This window comes from Lissotriton vulgaris, chromosome 4_1 (genome assembly GCF_964263255.1).
Source record: "Lissotriton vulgaris chromosome 4_1, aLisVul1.2, whole genome shotgun sequence".
NCBI lineage: Eukaryota > Metazoa > Chordata > Amphibia > Caudata > Salamandridae > Lissotriton > Lissotriton vulgaris.
In genome coordinates, this window is record NC_141691.1 from 1,538,082,580 (window position 1) to 1,538,105,925 (window position 23,346).

General features: G+C 45.8%; 1 protein-coding gene across 1 annotated transcript in view; it reads right to left on the minus strand.

Moving 5' to 3' along the window:
* NSMAF (neutral sphingomyelinase activation associated factor) overlaps window positions 1-23,346 on the minus strand; it is a 606,375-nt gene that overhangs the window by 294,070 nt on the left and 288,959 nt on the right. The window contains exon 14 of the mRNA XM_086965781.1: window positions 8,241-8,320. Within this exon, the coding sequence (XP_086821907.1) occupies window positions 8,241-8,320 (80 nt within the window). The remainder of the gene's footprint in view (window positions 1-8,240; window positions 8,321-23,346) is intronic.

A 23,346-nucleotide genomic window follows, 5' to 3' on the forward strand; every position in this document is an offset into this window, starting at 1 on the left:
GATGTCATTCAAGGCTTCTGCATAACTTCTTAGTTCCTGCACATTCCAGATTCTGGACCATAACAGAAGTGGGCGTAGTTTCGCTTGATCGCAGATTGCCCGGGTACCTGCGTCTAGCAGCAGTGGGATTGTTGGCGTGCTGTGGGGCAAACCCATTAGGTCTTTATGGAAGTTGTTCTCAAGATGAGCCAGAGTATCAACTCTATGAGTGCCCCACAGCTCGGCACCGTAAAGTGCCGCGCTTACAACCCTTGCCCTATAGATATCTAGGGGGGCCCCAATAGGTTTTAGTGATGAGGCTCGCTGTTCCTTGAGCAAGGCACCTGCCACCCTTTTGTGAGTAAGGAACATTTTTTGGTGGTGTGCCTTCCAGCTCATGGTGTCACTGATGCGTATACCCAGGTATTCAAATTCTTTGACGCGATCAAGTGGGACAGAATCTAGGACCGGGGGGAAGACAGATTTTTTGGGCGGGTTGAGGACTAGAAACTTAGTTTTGCCTATGTTTATAGCCAAACCCCTTCCATCACAGAAGGCCTTGAAGCTGGAGAGCAACGATTGGATGCCCATTGGTGATTTCGAGATTAGGAGGGTATCGTCCGCGAACAGGAGCGTTGGGATTTTCCTTCCAGCCAGGGTGGGTGCATCTGATGGTCGTTGGAGAAGATGCTCCACCACTCCGTTAATGTAAAGAGAAAACAGAGTGGGGGCAAGCACACACCCTTGGCGAACGCCCCTGTCCACGGGGATACGAGGTGTTTTCTCTCCCTGTGCACCCCATCTAATTTGGGCAAAATTCCTGTCGTGAAATTTTACAAGCAGCGACAGCAAATAGGAAGGGAGGCCTAACCCATCGAGGACGTTCCATAAAAGTGCGCGTGGTACCAGGTCGAAGGCAGTCCGCAAGTCAATAAAGACTAGATACAAACTGCCCCCTCCCAGCACCACCACTTTCCAATAGATCATTAGAAGGCGGAACGTCTGCTCGATTGTGCCTGTTCCTGTTCTGAAGCCCGCTTGAAGATCTGACAGGATATGATTTTCATCTGCCCACTGGATGATCCTGCCCAATACCACCTTTCCTGCTACCTTTTGAGAAGAGTCCAATAAACTAATTGGTCGGTAGTTCGCTGGGTCGTCCCTAGAACCTTTTTTAAAAATAGGTACGACTTCAGCGCCCCTCCATGAGTCAGGAAAGACTCCACCCAACAATACTTCATTCAAAAGCGAGGCAATTAATCTACTCCAAGAAGATGGATAATTCTTGATTAGGTCTCCTGGGATTCCGTCAGGGCCTGCCGCTTTGTTCGAGACAATACATTGGATTGCTCTCTCTACTTCTAAGCTGGTAAATAGACCATCATGGCACGGGAGGTCAGTTTTAGAATTAGGCAATAAACCCGTGGGTGGGCAAGCTAACTGGGATGGTCCTGGAGGAGCGGAGTACAGTTTCGAAAAGTGGTCAAACCATACGCCCCCTGGAATGTTGCAAGTTAGCTGCTGGTCAATGGGCTTTTCCCTAGATCTTAGTAGGTCCCAGAACCTCTTGGCATCTTTCCTAATGCTTGCCTCTACTAGATCTCCCCAGAAATTAGAATCATAATCCTGCTTGGCTTCGGATATGGTTTTTTTGTAAATTTTTCTAGCAGCCCTAATATCAACTGCGTCTTTGGACTTTAATGTGACAACAAGTTCCCTCTTGGCTGCACGACATTTCGCAGTATACCACTTATCTTTCTGTTTGGGCAAGGTTTTCGAGGGACCCCTACGAGTGGTTTGAGGAACAATAAATAAGTCACTCAGTGCCAATACAGTCTCAGTGAATAGGGGTAGGATCTTATTATCAGTTAGACTTAAGGTGTCCATCCGAGGCTCCACTCCTTCCAAAATAGTCCCGGCTTGGGCCATCCTTGTTTCATCGGCTGAGACTTTTGCCCACTTCAAGCGCCTGCTACAGTTTGTGGGGGCTAATTCATGGGAAGATTTCCACTTATAGCCGGGTGGGCCTTGGGTTCCAACTTGCCAAGGAGATGAAATAGTTAGCGATAAAGGGTTGTGGTCGCTATCACCCGACACTATAACCTCCATGTCTAGATGGTGTTGCCAGAGGTTATAGTTAAGCATGATGAAATCAATCCTAGATGTATGGTCTAGTCTGTTATATGTGTGAGCACCCATATGGTCAGATTTGGATCGGCCATTTGTCGGTCGCAAATTGTGCTCCATACAAAGAGCATTGATCTCTATTGCGTTTTGCGACCATTTAGGGATCGGGTCAAGGTTCAGAATAGGAATACCTCTCCTGGTGTCCTCCTCAAAAGTGTCCAAGATATCTTCTCTGGCCAGGGGCTCAAAACAGCAATTGAAGTAGCCTGCAAGCATTACATGGGAGTCCGCACTGCAGGCAGCCAGGTTGCGGTTTAGGCCTGTGGAAGGTAGATGGGATACACCGCCTTTAGCACCCCTCAGGTAAATATTGAAGACTTCCATGCTTCTTCCCCCTTTGTGGGTTATCGTTAGCCACTGGAGATCAGGTGACTGGGTGTTTCTTTCTTTTACCCTGAAGCCTAGAGCAATACTAATCCATATAATAAGGCCGCCTGAAGGGCGACCTTTAGATCCTTGTTCCTGGGCGGCGGGGATAAAAAAGGTGGAGATACCCACTCGGTGTCTTGGCTCCAAACACCAGGTTTCCTGGAAAAGACAGATGTGATAGGGTTCCAGAAAGTCATTCCATTCGGGGATGTCAAAGTTGCGACCGAGACCAGCCACATTCCAACATAGAATTTTTAGAACAGAGTCACCGGGTGGAGAAGCCTTGGTAGAGGCAGTAGGCATAGGAGAAACAGTCGTGACCACAAGTTTAGGGGACCTCACAAGTGGCTCGGTTTGCTGGTGATTAGAGGTCACATAGGGGGCAAAGCAGGTAGGACCAGATGGTTCAGTAGAAGTAGATGCAGGGGGGGTCATGCAGGGTAAGTGTAACCAATCTTCCCTGCTGCGATTTTCTGTTGTGTCGAATGTGGATGGCTCCCCATCAAACCATGGACTGTTAGGTCGTCCTACTCGGCTTATTGCAGGCTCAGGAGCAGGGCAATCAATGGGATGATGCCTCTGCGATGTTAAAATTTCCCTTCGGGGTTGTTTGGCTGGTTGCGCAGGGAGTCAATCCACCTCCTCTAAGCTCCCGAATCTGTTATAGGTAGAGAGACCATTCCAATGTAGGAGGGTCTCCTTGTGGCCCCGGGACTTATTCAGCCATGGATGGTGTTGTACCAATGTCCAATTATCCCCCTGGTTTCGGCTTGGTCGAGGAGGATAGAAAAAGGATAGTGGTTTAGGTATAACTAAGGAGTCATCATTACTGGGCCAAGAGCAGATGTGGTGCGCCGTATGTGGATCTTCGAAAGTCACTACTATGCAGTCCCCCGGACTGGATTTCAGCGTTGGACCTACCCAGGGAGTTCTGCGAACCATCAGTACGCGACTTCTTCTACCATTGGGGATTGGTCTGTTGACATTTAACCAGTGCATTATTTTATTTTTCAGCGACCAGTGGTTTTCAGCTTGGCCATTGCCTATCGTGGGAACACCCGTCAGAACAACCACATAGTCGTTTGCCTCTGGGGGAAGGTCAATATAGCCACCTCTAAAGTTGTCTTTAACTGGGGGGACCTGGGTTTCACTGAGAATCGGTCTGTTGGGTATTTCATGTTTGGAGTGTTGCGGGTGGCGTGTGGAGCCACGTGGGGGAGCCTTTGGTTTAACACGAGCTTGCTCCACCGTAACGGTCCTTGGTTTAGGGACGGGCTTTATTGTGGGTGGTACTGAAGAGGGAGCCTGATTAGTTTGGGGTGCGGTAGGTTGTGGCGTTGGGTCAGCTACAATAATACCCTGGTTTTCGAGACTTTTCAACCCAAGAGTGGCCAGAGCAATAATGCTCTTCTCCATTTCTAACAAGTTATTTTCTATCCTTGATAGTCTTAGATCTAGGGGTGACAAAAGTTTTTTAAGTGTGTCCCAAACCACCTCTATAAATTCTTTATTATTTTTGGTTAACCCGTCTACTTCAAGGTCCTCACCTGCTGGGGTATCAAAGAAGGGAATAGATGAATCCTTTCCCTGTCCCTCACTAGATGGCTGTGCATTAAGAGTATGCTCTGCGCCAGCATTAGGTGCTGTGATGTTAGTCATTGGCAGATCTTTGGGAACAGCAATTTTCGCTTTTTTGCGGAAATAAGCAGAGCGAGAATTGCGTTTCCTCTTTGGTTGCTTGCCACTGGAGATATTGTTAGACAAATTTATCGGAAGAGATACAATGGGGACAGGGTTGTGCACACTAAGTGGTGTCGGTGGAATTACCTCATCTTTACTTCCTGAGGCAGGTTGGACAGTAGCCGGGGTCGGTGAATGATGTACATCGACCTGAGTGACTATACAATGCTGGCGGGCTGGGCGCTCAGGGGTGACAGAAGTGGCTATGTGGCCTAAAGAGGATTTCTTGGAAAGTGCAATTACTTGGGACACTCTTCTGGCGGCTTCTAATTCTAGCGAGACCCGGGTTTGGAGTTTAGATATCTCTTCGTCTATGGCTATGTTGGTGCGGGTAATAAAGTCATCCATGGGGCCACTGATTTGTGACCCACCTTTAGAAGTCTTACTACGGGTTACCCTTGAATTCATAGCGCTAAGGGCACAGTGACGAAGATAGGTCTTTTTCCCCTCAGTTATTGATTTGGCTCCCAAAAATATCGAGCGAAAAGGGGTGGGCCAGTCCAGTCCTCTCAGTCCTCAAACGGCCTCAAACGGCCCGCTCTTTGCCCGGTCTTAGCCCCGGACGCTCCCGCGCGCTCCCGCGCAGCGTCACTCTCCGATATTTATGGGCCAGAGACCAATGGGCCGTGTTGTAGGAAGGTGGGGGCGGGGCGTTCAGGGAGAGCGGGGCCAGGTGACTCAGCTTCCGGGACCGGGACTCCTGGGAAGGTGAGTCCCGGTTCACGCTCGCAGCCCTGCAGCCTCACACGCCCCCACAGAAGCAGCCAAGCAGGTAGCCAGAAGCAGGCGGTCAAGCTGATGGAAATCCGAAGCGGGACCCGCGGAGCGGGTTCCGCGAGTCGTAGGTGCAGGCAGCCCTTGGACACTCACAGCGCCAACCAGGTCAGGAAAACAGCGTCCCACAGAGGAAGGATCCAGGCGCCTTTTGAGTTGTAGGAAGGTGGGGGCGGGGCGTTCAGGGAGAGCGGGGCCAGGTGACTCAGCCTCCGGGACCGGGACTCCTGGGAAGGTGAGTCCCGGTTCACGCTCGCAGCCCTGCAGCCTCACACGCCCCCACAGAAGCAGCCAAGCAGGTAGCCAGAAGCAGGCGGTCAAGCTGATGGAAATCCGAAGCGGGACCCGCGGAGCGGGTTCCGCGAGTCGTAGGTGCAGGCAGCCCTTGGACACTCACAGCGCCAACCAGGTCAGAAAAACAGCGTCCCCATAATAAATGGTCTACGTACTGAACTATATCTAGTCTACTACCATTGCATCTTGTTCAAATGGGTGATAACCTTTGTGGTTCACTTTTATCACTAGCACTGTGGGTTCACTTTGTTCACTGAACACTTACTTTATTAATTCAGTCTGTTCGAACGTCCAACCATTTAATATAATATGTATGACTGTTAATCTGACGATAAAGCAGATTATTTATAATTATAACATATGACCATGTTGTTTTCTTCCATGTATTTGTTATGCTCCTTACACTTTTTATTTACAATTTTAGTTTCTAACAAATGGTTTAATCTGTGTCTTGCGAGTTACACCTTTTTGGATACGGACATCAAGACAGAGGTCTGGGATTAGAGTTCTCTGTATAGCCACTGGTTGCACTTTCATGATTTCATAACGTGGTGACCTGGAGCAGGCCAACAGTTTGGTGTCAGAGACCGGTGATAGGACTCGATCATTGAGCGGCACCAGTCAAGTTGGTACAAAAGGGGCAGGCATGGCCTTGGCGCTGGAGTATAAAACAGTACCAAAGCCGGCAATGGCACGAACACAGCATCTCGGGCAGACCCACCGGACAGAGTCCAACTGGCTATCTCTGCAGCTTAGTGGAGCCCGAAGAGGCACAAGAGGGAGTTGGAATTTTACCCAAAATCTGCACAAAGGCCACTTTGAAGGTTGCTAATTCCTGTTAGCCAATGACAATCTGGGAAGCTCCGGACACGCAAGGACAAATTGCAGGATCAGTTTGGATATAGGGGACATGGGGGAATTCGATCTTTCACAGGAGTAGCCTTGAGACTGGGATCACAAGTGTGCCCGCGACCTGGAATGGGGGCGGATTAATGCTTTGAATGCAGCCTCTTTTTATGTTCAGTGACACACACTTGCTGCATGACTTAAGACTCAAAGACTGAGCACAAGTACCATGGGGGTATCTTGTGCAGCTCCGTAACTAACAAGTGTATGCTGTAGTTTAGACAATGCTTGAATAATGTAAATTTCTGAGGTGACATTGTTAACTACCACATTGATTTTCCTAGAAGACTGAAAAAATTAGGAGCAGAACTCCGTATGCTCGTCCAAGGACACAAAAAGAAAACAACTGAGATCAGCATGCAGGGGAGGCAATTATATGAAGTTCCACTCCGGGGCACTTCAGAGTCAATACAATGCCATATACAGGTACATGGGAGCAGTGCTATGAAATTGTCCAGATCCTATCTGGTGCCATAGGATATTTTAAAGGTGAGGAATCTGCAGTTAGAAGTATTCATCAGGATGTAACTTTTTATTTTTTTATTCCAAGCATATGCCACACAAAGAAAAGGAAACGTTACAACCTAAATGTGGCATCCATATGCTTTCAATAAAAAAATGCAAATAATTAGTACCATTACATATAATTTTATTAGCATGGGTGCTTTCTAGCAGGCACCTGTACTGTTCAAAAAACCTTTTGGTTTAGTTTTAAATAAAGGGAGAAGATGGTTCTTATTGGTGCAAAGAAAAGGTGCCTCTGGCTTTGAATTATCATAACTTGAAAAAGTTGTTAAAAGACATAAGGATGCCCAAAAAAATACAAATATTACAGAACAGAATAAATGGAAAGGAAAGTTTGGAGTGTGCTCAGACCGAAAAGTCTTGTAGATCCGAGCAGGCAAAATGCCATTCCCGGTCAGTAACCTGCCACTAAAATCAACCATGCCACTGAAATATAGTTCTTTACATGTGGAAGCGCATGTGATCAGGAAAAATGCCATCAATCTCAGTGCATGATTGCCACTGGCATAAGTGGGTAGACCTATTGCCCGATGCTGTAATAGTCAGAAACAAACTGTGAATGGCAGTGGAATAGATCAATGGATGAGGAGGACTGAGCCAAAGCCTCTTTCTTTCACTCTCTCTCTTTTCATTTTACTTTTTGTAAAGCATCTCGTTTTCCTTTAAGGAAAACAGGCTGCTTTACAAAAATAAAATTGCTTTATTTAAAAGCAATCACGGACATGGTGGTCTGGTGGGGGGTCGCAAATTGCGAACTACCTCATTAACATTAATGAGGTGGAGCGATTTGCGATCCTCTAGGAATCACTATCCGAAACTCTAAGTTTTATACATTGTAAATTGCGATTACCTAATTGCGATTCTCAGGAATTCGCAATTAGGTGCTTGCAATTTACAATTTTGATACATGTAGCCCAAGGTTGTAAAATATGAAGAAAAAAGGGAGAACATTAAATAAGAATATACAGTTAAGGAATGGGCAAAATGAATTACCATTGCTCACAGCAAAGGTACATTAATAGAGAATCAGAAGATGCGTAATCGAAAATGTGAGTAAATAGTGAGAAGCATGGTAGCAATTGAGAACTGTGGATAAAAGTGTAACATGGAAACCGCCAACAAGGTGGAGAACACAACAATCCAAGCAAAATAATTGTATATAATTGGAGATCAATATGAACTAATAAAACAATCAGGAACGTTGAGAATCATACACAAGTAACATAAGAAATTAAAAAAACTGAGAGGTTAAACATACTGAAAGACAAAATAAGGAAGAGAGGTAGATAGTGGATCAAAGGAGGAATTCATCTTACAGAGGATATTTTGGAAAAGGACATGTGCTGCATAACATTAATAATAAATAATTGAGACTACTACACAGGCAGTAAATGGATGAAACAACAAACAGAATATCGGATTCTAAAAAAAGGGTGCAGGCATTATCAGAATGAATTGAAGCTTACCAACAATCTGTCCAGCCGATCTTTATGAAGTGCACCAATTGGTTTGCCAAGGTCTCTAAATGTGTCAGCATTTAGTAGATCTGAAAAAATAAAAAATACAACTGTGGTGACCAATGCCAGGAAAACAAAATCTACAGTTCTCAAGTCATTTAACATCAATAACATTACAATGTTACTATTCACTCAAATGTTTTTTTTTTATAACAAAATATCAACCATAAAACATTTTTGGTAAAAATATTGCGGGCCAGACCAAAATATCAACTTTACGTATTGGGAAATATAATAATATTGACTACAAAGTATGGTGGGCCAATACATTAAAAGAAAGTTTACATTTAAATGTCAATAATAATAATAATAATAATAATAATAATAATAAAGTAGTTTATAAAGCGCATGGTGACGCCATCCCAGCGTGTCCCTGCGCTATGGAGAGAAGTACAGCAGGCAGCCAAAATGAGGACAACCAATCAATCCCCGAGCTTTATGAGCTGTAAAGGTGAGTTTTTAAAAGACCTCTGAACTTGACTTCAGATTTTTCCAGCAAAGCGGAAGTTTGTTCCAATTTTGAGCTGCTAAAACTTTAACATTACTATAACTTGAAGATTTTATTTTTTAATTAACACTTTGTTGAAAATATGTATAACAAATTAAAGGGGTAAACATTAATTTGATAATTTTATAAAATAATTCAAATGACATATATATCTTTAAAAACGTTAACAATTATTTAAAAATTCGAAAATTTTAAAACTGTCGCCAAGATCTTGTCAGCAATATCTCACGAAGCATGGTATACCTTACAAGCAAGCAACTGGCTGAAAAAAACATCTGTTTACCAAAGGTCACAAGTAGTTTCGACTCTTTCAGGGGGAATCGTGGGGAAAGAACAGGGTTCACCATCCTGGTAAAAGCTTGAACCACCAAACTTTCATGTATAGGGTGCTGGTGCAATCCTGTAACATCTGGCAACCTGCCTTATTACCGGGGGGAGGGGGAATAACAGGGCTTGGACACTGTCCATAAGGGTGTTAGTAAAGGACTGATTAAAAAGTGTTTCCAGGTTGTAAAACCTATGTTAAGACATTGGTTTTGACCTCCACAGTAGGCAACTGAAAATCTAAAACCTCTGCAGAGCCTCATTATCAAAGCAAAAGAGGCACTCTCTTCTGCTGATGACACAGGGGCGAAACACATCCCAGTGTCTGTGGGAAGTGTCCACACCACTGGAATCTTAAAGTCCACATATAAATTGGCAGCCTCATTGGCATTATCATCATCAGAAGCAGGCTCTCTCTGGTCATAATGCAAACTGACAAGTTTTATCTCGATTCAGAGTTGAGATAAGAGTTATAGTCTTGCATGAATTGGCGTAGACTGGTACAGGGTACATTTGTACGTCATTGAAATGCGACCTTGACTGAGGTAAGTTAGAGTCGTCTCGGAGTCCGGAAGGACGAAGGTCGACCTTTGGCGCCGGCCTTGATGTCACAGGGACGCATAGATCTTGGTGTCGGACTGGAAGTCTCCTTCAGCGTGGAAGTAGAACCCTATGTGGGTACAGGAGGCACAGATAGCACAGAGGGAGAACACGTAAGCGGTAACCCGACTGGAGGCCTCTGTGGATCCTTGGGACCCAAGGCACACCAGAGAGATTCAGAAGGGTTCCAGAAATTCGCAACACTGTCATTTAAAGTCTTCAATCTGTTGCAGTGTTGCTGACGGCCACAGTAACTCAGGTGCACTGGGATCTATTGGGATCAGTTGCAGAATCAGCTCTTTGACACAGGAGCAAGAGTGAGACAGACGGGTACCCTGACTGAGGTCCTCATGACTTCTCAGGCTAAGAATGGAGGGACTGGATGAATCCCATATGGTATTTTTGTGCTTCAGTTTAGACTTCGACTGACTGGAAGATTTGGTTTTCAATGACTATCACAGAAACTTAGTCATGAGTGGGAACGGGTACACACTCTAGACTTACAGTGGGAGTAGGACTTCTGAGATTTCTTTTGAAGTTCGGTAGCATACATCTTGGCTTTGCGTTCCCAGGTTTCTTTTGGGTTCATAAGGGCACGTTCCTCACAGGACAAAGGCGGAATCATGGAGACCTGTCATAGACATATGTTTGTGACAGTTCCTGCTGGTCTTATCCGTTCTGTTTTAACAGACGTTCTAGTTCTCTTGCACACTGGGAAAAATCATTTTGAAGAATAACTCGTCAAAAGAGAAGGAAAAAGGTGGAAATGAGTTCTGGATCAGTGTATGAAGGTGTGGAAAGAAAAGAACGGAAATCTGCGCATAGGGGTGCCACATAGATGCAGCTCTGTTTGTCAATTCCTGGATGGAAAAAGGTCAGTGTGGGTCCTCACGTCACCACCTAAGGGTGTATAGGAGTATTGTTGTTAAATCTTTCAAATCCATTCGAGCACCTGGGGATTTTACTTTAAATATGAGGAATCTGAAGTTAGAAGTATCCAAAAGAAATAATACTCTTACTTCAGTCAAGCAAATATTGAGTGCATGTGTTAGAAGCGGGTCATAATTATTATTCTAGTGTCCAGCAAATATTTGACAAAGTGGATTTTAAGGAAGAGTGGTCACATTTACTAGTCTATTAACATTGTAACAAGTTTTGGGGTATGGAAACATTTAAAACAAATATGGAAAGTGCATACACTGGGGTGGAGGGGGTCAGATGAAGAAATTACTTGCATTCGGGGACATCCTTTATGGTGGATACTTTAGCCACAGATTCCTCACATTTAGATTATTTCGCAGGTGCCAGAGTGAATTTAGAAGCTTTTTTCAGCAATACTCCTGTGCACCCGAAAGTGATGCTGTGTGGGTCAGTGGTGGCTCCATACCTCCCTGGATATGACAGAGGAGAGACTCGTATAAGCACCACCCTTGCACTCTGACCTCAAGTTCCTGCTTGCTCTTTCTGCACAAAACAATTGTCAGTACCAGTGTGCAGATCTATAACTTGAAATTGTTTAAGGTGGTAAAAAAAAAAGGCCGCACACAGAACAGGGAGGTAGAAGGGAAGTCAAAAATCTTACAGTTAAAGTATCTTCCAGAAAGAGTGTGACCAAAGGTAATAACCTATTCCTCTTATGGATATTTCCAACGGCAGATTACTAATTTTTAGAACAGATACCAAAGCAGTTCCTACCAAAAGTAGTCAAATGCCACTGCTCAGTTTCCAAGAATGGGGATGTATATTTTGTAGGTTTGGGAGAAACACCATGTGCTGCTGGTGCTGTGACACATGATCCTCCCAAAGTAGTAGCCTGATCGGAGAGCAGATGCTCATGCCCAGAGGTTCTAGGCTTCAAACTCTCCCTGCCCAACTTGGACTCTAATCTTTTTCAGAACTCTGGGTAGAAAAAGTAGGGGCAGGAAGACCTACAAAAGTGCTGATTACATTCCAACTGGAATGCATCCTATAGCGAGTCTCTTCACAGAAACTCCAAGACACAAAACCTTTGGCACTGCAAGTTCTCAACTGTGGCAAAAAGATATAGCCTGGGTTGCTACCCACTGCTGGAAGATGCCTTGTGCAATAGCAGGATGTAGATGCCATATGTGATCTCTCGGATGCCGCCAGCTGAATTTGTAAACCTCGGTGTCCAAGGATCCCAGACAGGGGGTTCATGATCAGGGGATTGTCCTGACACTCCAGCTAACTCCAGAGGTGCAAAGCCTCTTGGCTTAGGACTCAGGACCCCCCTCTGCCCTGCTTGCTGCAGTACCACATGGCAGAGGAGTTGTTCATGAGGACCTACACCGCCTTACACTTGATGGAAAGCAGGAGGCCTTCAATATCAAACGAATGGCTTGTAACTCCAACAGATTGCTATGAAGCTAGGTTTCTGCTGGACACCAGAGTACACTCATTTCACCTCCACAAGATGGCCTACCCAATTCAGCAGTGCCCGACCAATCAACACTATAACCTCTGGGTGGGAAATAGAGAAAGTGTGTGCTGCCGGTCTAACTGTGGTCAAGCAGCCACCACTGCAAATCGTGTACAGTTCTGCAAAATATGAACCATATCGGATAGGTTTACTTGGTGCTGAGGCCAATGGAACTTCAGATTCCATTGTAGAGACCTCATGTGTCACATGGCGAATTCGACAAGAATGACTGACACAGGAAGCTAAACGACCACAAAGCCTCATGGTTGCTTGCACTCACAGGAAGCCGCTGCGAAGTAGTCTGGTGCGACTGCCCTTAACATCTTTTAACAGCCAGTTGTCAAGGATAGGGAAGACTGGAATCCTGACCCCTGAAGACAGACAGCAACCATCATCATAACTTTGGTGAACACCAGATGGGCACAATTTAGGCAGAAGGGGAGCATGGCAAACTGAAAATGATCCTACCCTACCTTGAACCGCAGGTAATGGAAATCAGGGCTGCCAGGAACCGGACTATGAAGTCGGCCACCTTCCTAGTCACTAGTGGGCAAGAATAGTGCTTTGGCCAGAAGGCACGGAGGGCTTTATTGAATGGGAATAAGGGATCACATGTGGCTGGTCCAGCCTGTAAGATTTCTGTAAGGACCTTTCTCTTAAACTAAATAGAAGGCAGCTGTAGGTCCAAGACCTCAGCTGCTCATCAATCTACCACTGTAAATTAATCAAGTCAGGCAGATAGTGAAGTATGTGTCGAAGTCGGCACCCGAGCTGGTCCAGAACCTGTGATGGTCCAAGGGGTCCGACAGTGCCAAGGAAGGATTCACTGGCAGTAACCTGATTGAGGGCCCTACAGTTTCTTACGGGACAAATTTCTGCAACATGGACTTCTTAATGGCTTCGATATACTGCCGCATCACCGATGGCTCATGAAATTAGGCATGTATTTGGGCCAAATGTGGAATCAGCTCTGCAACTGGAGATCTTAAGGGAGACAAACTGATACCATGAAGGCCTTGTGCCTTCTCTTTAGATAAAGAGAGGTGGGATGGGGTTGGGTCCAGCTTCTCTTTCCTGGGGTTTACATTTGAACTTCGACCGCAAAGTTGACATCTTGTGAGAACGAGACTGCGCCTTTGACATGGACTGGGACTAATGTGAAGCCAGAAACTTTGTCATTGGTTCGGCAACGTACACCTTAACTTCAGTCTCAGACTGCAGGTGGGTGTATGAGGTTGCACTTGTTGCACAATTTTGAGTCATGCTCGGAACCCAAACACCAGAGACGCATCTGTGACGGACATTTGTTTTCTACAGTCATGGCATGTTTTGAAATCAGTAGTCATAGGAGGGGACGCGGTTTACTCTCACACATGATTTCTGTCTGAGAAGTCATCAGAAGTCCAATGAAAGTGGGAGCAAGGCTCCAAATCAGACTCTAAAGGTGCTGAAAGAAAGGAACTGAAGCCGGCATGCAGTGGCATGTATATGCAGCCCCACTCTCTAATTTCTGTGGTGGTATGGAGGCAGCACGGAGCTGCACGCTGCCACCTAGCAGCACACAGGAGTATTGCTGAAAAAAGCTTCCAGACCCAGTCTGGAGCCTGGAGAATATTCTAAAGGCGAGTAGGAGTATCCATCAGATTTACTATTCTAATTTTGATCAAACATTGAAGAAAGTGTATTCGTGGAGTCTCAATCACTACACCCTCATAATGTAAATATTACATAAAAAATAGAAAAACATTAAATATTTTGCTAAACTGATTTTTTTGTAAATATAAATATAAATATTTATTATAACATTATTTTTTCAAAGTTTACCTCAAACTCATCCATAAAACACAAACATTAATAAACATTCTCCATGATAGAAAATAATTACTTACAAAACAAATAATTATTTTTTAAAAAATTATATACCATTTTTTAATTTTAAAACTATAAAAAATTAAATTGCCATTTTTAAATGAAAATAACTATATTAATCAAGCCTGATTTATAAAAAGGTTATTTAAAAACGTACCCACCCAATACCCCAATAAATTCCACATCCAGATCTTAAAATTTAAAATATAACTATGAAACCTTAAAAGAAACAACAAATGTATATTAATATATAAATTAACAAGCACTACCCACTCAAAATTCCAATAAACTTCACAAGCAAAGCTTAAAGTGTAAACAATAAATTACAATTGTAATAAATTAAGCAAATAAAGAACAAATAAAACATGTCATATCTTTGCCAAATTGATTAACAATATGCGAGTAATAGGAAGCACTACCAAGCCAATCCAGCAATAAACTGACCTAGAAATAAAAATGTATACAGAGCTAAAGTATATTTAAAAAAACAATATATATTTTGCAGTGCAAAAACAACAGCACAAACAGCAAACAATATAGTGTTTTTCTTGAGAATCAGACAGATTTAAGAGAAAAATCATCACTTCCATACCTCGACATGACACAGAGCTCTCAACAGCACTGAGGCACTATGATAATAAAACACAGAAATTAAAAATACAAATAGGATGGGGTCAATTCCTGATCTTGTCTTGTTAGGGTTTGTGCTACCGTCACCAAAATAAATGTGCGATACGGGTAAGGTGGGTGCCGGAATTTCTTAACTTAATGCACCCATGTGCCCTACATCCCCATACCTCCCCACCACCCCCACCAGAATGATCCCCGAGGGGTACTCGCCTTAGGCGATGACCCCTCCAGGGCCATGGCGTCGGGACCTGGGGCGTCTTCTCCCTTCTCTGGCCCGCCGGGTATGCTCGCTGTACACAGTGCTCTTCTTGTCACCTGCTTTGCTCGTTCCTTCACGCCTCCTCCGTCCCTCTCCTTGCTCCACTTCGTAATCGCCGTCTTCTCTGCTCCTCCGATGTCTTCTTCCGTCTCTGTTTTGCTCTGGAATGGCCGTCCGCTCTGCTCCTCCAATGTTGCCTTCCATCTCTCTGCTTCGCTCTGGAATCGCCTCCTGTTCTTCTCCGATGCCGCTGCACGCAGTCTCCTCCTCTTGTATCCTATTCGGGCATTTCAATTCCGCATTGTCACTAGCCCCTCCCTCCTGGCTTGCTCCGCAACTAGAATGCGGTCTGCTTCCGGTGGGGATGGGTTTGGCCCGTTCTCCTCCCACTTCCTGTCCGCCCCGTTCATGTCCTCATTACACATCTCCCCCCTTATGAATGGACAGTGGGGCCATTCAATGGAGAGATTTCTGGACAAGTAGTCAGCACAGATTTGTCGGGTGCTCGGAACATGCAGGGTCTGAAATGAAAAGGGTTGCAATGCCAGAAACCATCTTAGTATACGCGGGTTAGAGTCTTTGTTTTTCACAAGCCAGGTGAGTGGGGCATGATCAGTGAGTACTGTGAATGGTCGTCCTAGCAGGTAATATGAAGAGCCTCAATCGCCCGTTTGATGGCTAAACACTCTTTCTCAATAGTTGAGTATGACATCTCCCAGGAAAAAAAAGTGTCCTGCTAATGTACAAAAGAGGTTTGAGATCACCATGTGAGTCAGGCTGATTTAACATGGCGCCCAGACCTAGTCCCGAGGCATCAGTTTGTAAAACGAATGGTTTGTGGAAATCAGGGTAATGTAATACTGGTGCTGTGCAAATGTCGTTTTTTAAACACCGAAAACTGTTTTCGAGGGTGGCACTCCAGGTTGTTATTCAGGATGCATGGGTTTTAGTCAGGAGGTTGGTTAGGGGGCCGGCCAAAGAAGAGAAATTGAGGATGAACCGTCTATAGTAGCCAATGAACCCCAAGAAGGAGCATATGTCACGTTTTGTTTTGGTAGTAGGGAGGGTTTTGATGGCCTCAACTTTACTCATTTGGGGTTTAATAAGACCCCCCTGGATCATGTATCCGAGGTATTGTATGGAGTCGGTGACTAGTAGGGATTTCCTTGGGTTTATTTTGAGACCAGTGGCTTGGATGGCTGAAAATACAGCAGCCAGATGTTCGAGATGTTCCCTCCAGCTCGGGCTAAACACGACTATGCCATCCAAATAGGTCGCAGCGTATTCTATATGGGGCTTCAGTAAGCGGTCCATTAACCGCTGGAAGGTCGCCGGTGCCCAATGGAGGCCGAAAGGGAGTACTTTAAACTGATAAAGTCCGGAGGGAGTGGCAATCCCCCTCTCTGTTTCTCCCGGACTTTTTGGAAGTCTTGGCCATTATCACCGTCAACAACTCTTCCATTTTGCTTTTGGGTGACTTTAATTTTTGGCCTTCTGACCCAGCCGAATGCCCATCTTCTAAGGAATTTTCCGACACCCTTCACTCTCTTAATTTCATATCACACATCCACTCTCCCACTCACATCAAGGGTCATACCCTTGACCAGATTTGGTCCCTAAACTGCCCCGTAGAGTCCCCTTCTATCTTGCCCTGTACCTGGTCTGACCATCACCTGATTTCCTTTGCTCTTTCCATTCATCCCCCGGTCAAGCCCCCACTCCCCAAAAACATCTGGGTTCGCGCCTGGGGTCGAGTAGACCCTGATAGTCTATCCTCCCTACTTACCACTTCCCTTCCCTCCCTGCAAGGTCTATCTACCCGTTCCCAGGTCACGGCCATTGAACAATGGCTCTCTTCAGGCTGTGACTCCGTTGCCCCCTTGAAACGGGTCTCAACCAAACGAGAGAAGGACGCCAATCAGTGGTTTAATCAAGATCTTAAAACCACTAAATTGGCGGTACGCCGAGCGGAGCGGGCCTGGAGGAGAAACTATTGCCCCCTTTTGCGTTTGGAGTTTACTAACATCCTAAATCTATATAAAAAAAACATCCTGGAGGCTAAAACCATCTATTTCTCCTCCAAAATCCTCGCAGCCGAAAACAAATCCAAGGAAATATTCTCAATCGTACACAACCTGGCGTTTTCGGACAGAACCTCCCTTAAACCCACTCCTTCCCAGGAACTCTGTCACTCCCTCAATAACTTCTTTATTCAAAAAATTGTCACTATTAAAGCTAACATCCCCCCTCCTTCCCCTACCTTTGTGGACCCTCAGTGTCCTCCCCCCAAGGAACACCTTACTGCCCTCCCACCTCTAACTAAGGAAGCTCTGACTGCCATAATTCCACTCGTCAAATCTGGTTCCCCGCTAGACCCCTGCCCGGCTCATATTCTCCGCCACATCTTCTCTAGCTGTCCAGACCCCCCCCATCACCTTCTCAACTGCTCTCTCTCTCAGGGCGTGGTACCTAACTCACTTAAATCTGCTGTCATCGTCCCCATCTTGAAAAAACCAGGCGCCGACCCCTCAGTCCCTGCTAATTTCCGCCCTATCTCCCTTCTACCGTTCCTGGCCAAAGTACTCGAGCGCCACGTCACCTGTGCCTTGAGCTCTTTCGTGGAGAGGAACGGGGTTCTCGCCCCCCGCCAGGCCGGGTTCCGCCCCGGGCACTCCACGGAGTCCGTAGTGCTTTCGGTCCTTGATAACCTCAGGGAGGGAATGGACACCAACCAACCTCAGGCCTTGGTCCTCCTCGATCTCTCAGCCGCCTTTGACACGGTGGATCATTCAATCTTACTTTCCCGTGTCGGGGCGGCGGGGATCGGGGGCACTGCGTTGGTCTGGTTGTCCTCCTTCCTGAGGGGCCGCACCCAGGCAGTTCGCCTGGGCGATTTTACTGCGGACTTCCGCGATGTTCGGTGCGGAGTCCCCCAAGGTTCCTCCCTTTCCCCCCTCTTATTCAACCTTTATATCTCCCCTCTTATCTTTTCACTGCAACAAATGGTCGCCGTATTCAATTATGCGGACAACCTCCAACTTGTTTTCAATCTTTCCTCTTCCCCCGACTCTGCTCTTAATTTTCAAACCATCATGATCCACATCCGAGACTGGATGAACCACAACCATCTTAAACTCAACCCAGACAAGACTGAGCTGGTGTTGACGGGTGGTTCATCCAGCCCCTGGTGCCCCATCTTTTGGCCCCCTTCCCTTGGTCCCCCACCTGCTCCCTCTACCTCAGTTAAAACTCTTGGCATTAAGCTCAATTCCCAACTCACCCTTCACTCCCAGGTCAGCTCCGTTGTTTCTTCTTCCTTTCTGGCACTGCGAACCATTCGCAAGGTGTCCCGTTTCTTCTCATTTGATGCCCTAAAATTGATTACCCTTGCCATGGTCGTATCCCGCCTGGACTATGGGAACGCCCTATATGCAGGTATACCTGCTTATAGTCTTCGGCGTTTGCAGCAGATACAAAACCAGGCGGCGCGACTGGTGTTCAAACTCCCAAAGTCCCATCATACCACTCCCCTTCTAAAGTCCCTTCATTGGCTTCCCGTCTGTGCTCGTGTCCAGTTTAAGCTTGCCACGATCACCTTTCAGGCACGACTGGGCACGGCACCGGCCTTCATCTCCTCTGAGATTATCCCCTATGTTCCCTCCAGGGAACTACGTTCGTCTACCCAATCTCTCCTTACAGTTCCTCGATTCCGGAGAAAGAAATGGGGAGGCTCGAAGTTTGCGACCCTCGCCCCCATTTTCTGGAACTCTTTGCCCCTGGAGCTCAGAGCTTCAACTTCCTACCTGCTGTTCCGGAAACAGCTTAAGGCTCATCTTTTTGCTACTTTCTTTAATTATTACACTAGTTGTTCATCCCCTTTTCCAATTTTAGCTCCTGTTTTTCTGCCCAGTTCTCGATCAGCTTAGCGCCATGAAACCGCTGGTGTACGTGCGCTGTATAAATAATTTTAAATAGAAATAGAAATAGAAATTTCTCTCTAGCTTGCGGTGTCAGGGGTATTTGCTAATAACCTTTGGTGAGGTCTAAGGTTGACATATATTTGGCATTCCCCAATTGCTCAATCAATTCATTGATCCGTGGCATCGGATAAGAATTTCATTTTGTGATGCTACTCACCTGACGGAAGTCAATACAAAAACGAAGACTTCCGTTCGGCTTTGGTACTAACACGATTGGGGAACACCAATTGCTTGTAGATGGTTCTATGATTTGTGAGTGTAGCATAGCTGTTACTTCTTTCTCTACAGCTTCCCTACGCGCGGCAGGAATCCGATATGGTTTCTGCATTACGATGGTTGGGGCTAAAAATATGATCTTGTGATGAAAAATCGATATCAACCCTGGTACGTAGGCAAAAAAGGCCGGGAAACTGCTCCAGGATCTCCTGTAGTTGGGACTGTTGCTTTGGGGATAATAGGTCTCCTGTGGGGGGTTTCTCTGTTAAGGTTCCTGAGTGTTTAGGGTGGAGATTTCTAAGGGCCTTTCGGTGCTTACAGATAGTACTGATCCTCCCTTTTTATCAAACTCTGCAGAGTCATTCCATTTCTTTAACAAATTTACACGATACATTTGTTTGCCCCCAGGCCGCTGTGGCAGCAAGACGCTATAGGTAACGGGAGTCACTCTTTTTTCAATGATATAGAGAACGTGCCATTTTGTCAATAACTTTGTTTCTGAGGACGGGAGTAGGAGTACCTTCTCCCCTGGTTTGAACTCTCTCCGCTGAGTATTACGGTCATAATACTGTTTTTGAGTGTTTTGAGCCTTTTCCAGATTCTCATGAACTAGACCCCGAATCTTAGTGACGGCCGACTTCAAATCGGCTGCATACTTGGTTAGAGGTTGTCCCTCCTCATCCTCACTTTCCCATTGTTCCGCTGCCATATCTAACAAAGTTCTTGGTTTTCTCTCAAACAATACCTCGAACGGGGATTGGCCTGTTGATCTTTGCTCGTGTGTTCTTATAGCAAAGAAGATAAGGGGTAGTTTCTGGTCCCAGTCCCTCCCAGTTTCAGAGATGACCTTGCGTAGCATGTGCTAGATGGTCTTGTCATAGTGCTCCACAAGTCTGTTTGGGGATGGTAGACAGAAGCATGGAGTTGACGAATACCCAAGATTTCACAAACTTGGGTCATGATACAGGACATGAAAGGAGTTCCTTGATCGGTAGGGATTTCGGACGTAAATCCCACCCTTGAGAATAACAATACCATGGCCCTGGCTATGGCAGGGGAGGTCATTGTAGAGGAGGGAAACGCCTCCGGATATCTACTCGCATAGTCCACAATGATCAGCATATACTTGTGTCCTCTGGCCGAGGGTGAAAGTGGACCCACCAAATCCATGCCAACCCTTTTGAAGGGAACATCTATGGGCAAGGGACATAAGGGGGCCTCATTTATACCTTCGGGGTTCGTGTATTGACACCTCACACAGGCTGCACAATGCTTCGCCACATCCCTATACACTCCTGGCCAATAGAATCTATCCAGAAGATATTGTAGTGTATTCTCCTTCCTGTAATGCCCACCCCCCATTTGGTTATGGGACAGGTGTAACACGTGTTTGTGGAAGGGAAGGGGTACTAGTAACTGTGTTTTGGAGTGTATCCCCCCTTGTACTGATCTATACAATAACCCCCTTTTTACAAAGAAGTAGGGTCCTACCTGATAAGGCTCTTGTACGTGCGCCCAAACATAAATAAGGGGGTTGTAGTCTCTCTGGGTTGACCGGAAGCTAAGTGGGGCTGGTTCAACGGGACCTGTGTTGGAAGGAGGAAAAGCATGGTTGAATGTCTGTAGGTATTGTGTCTTCTCTTTTCTCCTTTCATTCTCGCTCTTCCTATCCTTTCCTACAGTCCCGTCCAAGCCACAGTCGTGAAAAGGAGCCTCATACAACTAGGTCATCTCTCTTTTTTTTTTGTCTCGTCCAGATATTGTTCGAACCTGGGGTGGTCGGTGCCTATGATTACTGCTTCAGGCAGGGAGGGTATAACCCCCACTCTTCGTACTGGCGGGTCACTCGATATTTCCATAAAGACCTCTCCCACAGGGTATGTCTTGGTGTCTCAGTGTACACAAGTAACATATACATGTTCATTCTCTTCTATTTGTGGTTGGGGTATTAGAGCCTGATCTACGACCGTCACATGGCATCCGGCATCTAAGAGAGCTTTTTGATTTTTTCCGTTCAAGAGGATATCTTTTCTGTATTGTTGGGGACCTTCTCCCGTTACCATTATACGCCCCCTAGAGTAACCTACATCCATAGGCTCAGCTACTGAGGCCCGGTGAGGACACTGTCGGGCAATATGGCCCCACTCGCCGCAGTGATAACATTGCAGCCCTTGTCCGCTGGGGCCAGGAGTGGGCTGGAATGGTTTAGATAGGATTTGGGGAATTGCCTGGGTCTTTGTTTCTGGTCTGGGCGTGTTCCTGGGGGACACAAAAGTGCTCCGTGATATACCCGCCTTCATATCAGGTGATCTATGGAAAGCGCATTCTAGTGCCACTGCGGTTATAGACATCAAGTTAGGGTGTTGTTTCACCCATGAAGGAGTTGAAGCAGGTAGGGCATCCAAATATTGTTCCAGAATTACTTTTTCTGTAACCTCGTCCATAGTAGAAAGTTGGGGTGTAAACCAACGATGTCCCAAGTCTTTGATCATATAATACAGGGCCCGTGGGTTATCACCAGGGGCCCATTTGTCTCTCCTGAATTTGTTTCTGTAGTACTCCTGGTCACATCCTAATCTTTCAAGTAAGGCTCTTTCACCTCCTCGTAGGTGGTTGCACCAGCAAGGTTGGCTGCCTGATAGGCTGCTTGAAGTTCTCCTAATAGGAGAGGGGCTATATATTGGCTCCACCTGTCTTGAGGCCATGCAGCCGTAGTACAGAATAACAACAGAAGGGAGGTAGAGTAAAGAGTTAGGATTCTTACTCCACGGGCACTGTTACATAAACAAAAAGAATCCTACTCACAGTGGACAAGGGGAATGTCGACCACAAATGTGGGGACACTCCGTGTTTTGTAAAATACCCCTCACACACCAACAGGCCCCTTGGTGTCATGCTTCATCATTGGGGCCTTCGCACCCCTCTAACGGGATGCGGCGTGCTGCGACCTACGGCTACGCGGGAGCACTGGTAGTATAGATTATGTGTGGTGCGTATGGTAGAAGTGCTTGGGTATTATAAAAATGTGAGTGGTGGGATATAGTGAAGATTAAAAAGTACCTGGCTCGTAGGTGTCAGGGAAAAAAACTTTATTCACAACCTCGGGCTGGTACTAATAAAAGAAGTGCAGGTTGAGGTAGTTAACTGTTGTGACTATGGACAGTACCTCTGGCGTGCGTCGACATGTTTCGGAGCTGGTGCTCCTTCTTCAGGACGGGGGCACAACTTCCCTACCTTACTCACGTTTTTCTAATTGGTGTATAATTAACCAAAAAGTGAAAGAATATTTACAGTGTTTTTAAAGGAAAATTAAGGCTATAATGTGCCTACAGCGGTATAGGAACATGCAGTTGCATAACCTAGAAAGATAAAAAACAAAAAACAAAAAAGAATGAATTTGGTTGCCCTGATTGGGCTAGCTCAAACAGGTGCAGTCACCTGGAGCACCAAAGATGCATTGATCCTGTAAAGGAAAAAGAGACACACAAAACACACAACATAGAAAACACATATTAAGTTAAGGAGGCACTCTGGTCATACCTATTGTGTAAAGTTTTCTTGCTTCATGAGCATGAAAAGAACGTCAGGGGAGTTGTTGCTAAATTCGCAATCTAGATGGACAGAAATTAGATTTCAGTATTTAGTACTCACTGTTTGGGTGGGAGATGGTGTTTTGTGCACCCAATACTTACAGGCTCGGGATAAAATTACCTCCGTGCTACCCCCTACGCTGCTCCGCTGGTAATGGCTTAAGGAGCTCACCCTCTTGTTTTTATGCTCGAGATACTTAATTGCTTAGCCGGTCATTGGCTAATTGTCGGATGCGCTTTAAGCCCTTATAAGGGTAATCCGATCGCTGACCAGTTAATTGGTATTCCTTATTTGGTATGTCCGGTTCGTATTTATAATCAACCGTAGAATAGTGGAGAGAGCTGAGGGAGCGCTAGCGCGAACTTGTATTGATTTGCGCATGCGTATGCGAAGTGTTTGTAGACACGTGCAGTTTAACGGAAAAAGCATGCGCGAAAGAGAAGCGTCTGTGCCTGTTTGTCAGTGCTCTCTAGTGCTATGCGTAGTAACGCTAATCATAGTGCAGCCCGAGTGAGCCTGAAGTTGAGTTGACAAAATGATTTTGATGGACAGATGGTTTAGATAAACCTTGGAAGGTGCTTAAGTTTCCGGATCCCTAGGGTGTGAAAAGGGGCCAGAGGGTGAAAAAACCTTACAAT